This window comes from Arvicola amphibius, chromosome 17 (assembly GCF_903992535.2).
Source record: "Arvicola amphibius chromosome 17, mArvAmp1.2, whole genome shotgun sequence".
Taxonomy (NCBI): domain Eukaryota; kingdom Metazoa; phylum Chordata; class Mammalia; order Rodentia; family Cricetidae; genus Arvicola; species Arvicola amphibius.
In genome coordinates, this window is record NC_052063.2 from 30,445,035 (window position 1) to 30,448,422 (window position 3,388).

The 3,388-nt window shown below is 36.9% G+C and overlaps 1 protein-coding gene across 1 annotated transcript; it reads left to right on the top strand.

Annotated features, from left to right (window-relative positions):
- The first annotated feature begins 341 nt into the window (after nucleotides 1–341).
- On the top strand, nucleotides 342–1,289 carry LOC119803680 (olfactory receptor 12-like). Its single transcript, XM_038315097.1, has one exon. The coding sequence runs from the start codon at nucleotides 342–344 to the stop codon at nucleotides 1,287–1,289; it is 948 nt and encodes a 315-aa protein (XP_038171025.1).
- The last annotated feature ends 2,099 nt before the right edge of the window (nucleotides 1,290–3,388 follow it).

Here is a 3,388-nt window from a genome sequence, read left to right on the forward strand (position 1 = left end):
AGTTCCCATCCTACAGAAGAGGACTTTGATGTACTGGGAGTTTAGAAGTCATCTTAGAGTTACTTTGATTGAAAACTATTAAGTGTCATGACTTGGCAGGGTAGCATCCAATCCAGAAGTGTGCCTACCTCTATCCATACTTCTCAATTTATATCAGGGCTTATTATGTTAGAGTTAATGGGTGGCGTCATCTTTGACACGACACTGGCTAATCTAAATTGAAAACTATCTTGTCAAATGAGTTATTAAAAATGAATGAATTTATATTAGCATTTTCCCCAAAAGGAACCACAAGTTGACCACAGTGCTCTGTGATCTCTTTTCTCAGATAGGTCCCAGTTATGAGACTGGAGCTGAACAGGAATGACACCGAGCTGACAGAGTTTATTCTGCTGGGATTCTCGGTATCTCCAAAAGCACGAGTTCCCTTATTCTTACTCTTTCTGCTTATCTATTTGATCATTGTATTGGGCAATATCAGCATGTTAATTGTCATTAAAATAGACTCCAGACTTCATACACCTATGTATTTCTTTCTCCAAAATTTATCGTATTTAGATCTCTGCTATTCCACAGTCATTGCACCCAAAACTCTAGCTACTTTTTTCTCCAAGGACAAGAAAATTTCATACAATGAGTGTGCAACACAGTTCTTTTTCTTTGCTCTTTTTGTTGGGACAGAAGGTTTCCTCCTGGCCGTGATGGCATATGACCGCTTCTCAGCCATCTGCTCACCTTTCCTGTACACAGTACGCATGTCTCAGTCAGCTTGCATTCGTTTGGTGGCTGGCTCCTATATCTGTGGATGTATCAACTCCATGGTACAAACAGGTTTCACCTTCAGCTTGCGTTTCTGTGGAGAAAACCGGCTGGACCACTTTTTCTGCGATGTCCCAGCTCTGATTAAGATCTCCTGTGTGACACCCTTTGTGAATGAGATTGTGCTGTTTATCCTTTCTGCTCTCATCATCGTCTCCACCACAACCATCATTCTGGTTTCCTATGGGTACATTCTTTCCACTGTCCTGAAGATCCCCTCCACCCACGGCAGGAGTAAGACCTTCTCCACCTGTAGCTCTCACATCATTGTGGTGAGTTTATTCTATGGAACTGTGTTCTTCATGTATGCCCAGCCTGGGTCCATCTCCTCCCCAGAGAAAAATAAGATCGTGGCTGTGTTCTATACACTTATAATACCCATGCTGAACCCTCTGATTTATAGCTTAAGAAATACAGAGGTAAAAAATGCTTTGAAGAAGACATTACTAAGAAAAATACCTTGGCACTGAGTTCAAGTTTCCCTCAAAACTGGGGAATCAACTAAAAGCAACATTATCAATAATTTATGGCATAGCTCAATCAAAAGTATCTCAAAGTTTTGGATACTAAATTTTATTTTTACTATTGGTAATGTCATAGATTTTCATTGTTTCTTCTATAAAGCAATAGTATCATAGTTAGTTATTAAATAATTTAAAAACTATAATTAAATTCATTACTACCAAATTATATATATATTACATTGATTAAAAACTATCTTTATACAGTTTATCTAACAAATTTTGATGGTCAGTGTCATTTATGCTTGTCTAGTTCATATTTATGTGTCTTGTTTCAAAATTTTATATCTAAATTAAATTATACATTTTCCTCTAATTTTGAAAAGTTATTTCCATGAAATGACATAAAATATTTTCTCATAATAATTTGAGTCTTTCAGTGTCTGCAAACGAACACTTTCTCAAATATCCTGGTACTTTCATTTCCATTAGGCTTGCCACAGGATTTACTTTGAAATTCTTTTTTGAGATTCATATCGATTTTTTTCAATATTTTCTGGTACTATACCAAGTTGTTATACATATCTTTGCTTTGTTTTATTTGCTGGTATATTCAAAATTGCAAAGTACCCAAAATTAATGCATTTACTGATTAGTGTGTATATATATGTATATATGTATATATATTCATGCCATATAATTGTTTCATTTTCTAATTTTTATTAACTTTCTTTTTGTGAGTTTTAAATAGTGAATGCTGTTTCCTTAGTTTCATGAATTGTGTTGAAGAGTTGCACAATCATCAATATAGATGTATATTTTTATTTTTCATATGTTCTTGTTCTGTAGTGTGTAGTGTCTCTTTTACTATGGAAGTATTTAAATGGATTTCTTACTTTAGGACAGAAATTTACTTGACTCATGCCATATTAATTTTTTTCTAGTTTTATTATTGCATTCAAAAACACTAAAACTTAAAATGATCTTGGAAAAATTCCTATTTTTAATTAATTTGTATAGTGGCAGGAATGGGGCAGGGCTAGCTTCCTACACACTACCCCCTGCATTGCAGTGCCGTGATCCTTTGAGGGGGGAAGCTCTTCCATGGGGTGTAGATCCAGCTCTCCCACTGTCACCGATATTAACATGGATTCAGGTGACAGCCATGACCAGGCCACAGATATCAACATGGTCCTTGGCCACATCAGGACCATTGACCCATTCATAGCCCTCAGTGACTGCATGGACCACAAGTTTCAGCATTTACTGAGGTGGCTACATACTCACATCAGTATGGCTTCCTGAGGGAGCAAATCCCGATGACATCACCAAGGTAATAGGCAGCAGCACAGACTGCATTTCTCCACATAGATCTCAGGCTTTATCACATCCTGGGACAACTTCATGGACCACTGACATCAACATGGCCTCTGGTAGCATCACTGATCAAGGTGGTCCTTTGACAAGGTCTTATCCTGAAAGTGAATCTTTCCTCAACTTGGCCCTCCATCATTGCCCAGAGTCAGGGTGAACCTGAAGCTGGATAGAAGGTCCAGGGATGAGTGTGCATCTGTGTAAGCTCCAGGCTGGTATACACCATCTGTTGACCCTACTTGGCAATAACAGCATGTAGACCTCACCTCTCTCATCTATCAAAACTATCATTTCTGCAGTTCCACCTCTCTCCTGAGCTCATCATCTCCGTTTTTCTATCCCCACTTTCTATCACTTCTTTATTGTAGAGGCACATGTCCACCCTGGTCTGAGAGACCAGGGCAGTATTGATGTGTCTTGTGCCCTTAGGCTGGAGTGGTGCTTCGGGGAATATTTTTTTTTAATATGGAAAACACTGATGATTTAATATTAGAAATTTCAGAGTAATATGAAATTTTTCTCAAATGATTTAAAGTAAGCCTGAGTAAAAACATTTTATGATTTTATGACACACTACTATAAGATACTTAAAAAATCAAAATAAAACTCAAAATGAAGTTAACAGTAAAATCATTTGCATGTCTAAGGGAGAAAATATAGTAAAATTATCAGAATATAATGAGAAAGTATGTATATTTGCAGATATTGAAAGGGTCAACTAACAAAGAGAAAAT

Coding starts and splice junctions, on each gene's coding strand:
- LOC119803680 (XM_038315097.1), top strand. CDS start 342: ATGAGACTGGAGCTGAACAGGAATGACACCGAGCTGACAGAGTTTATT.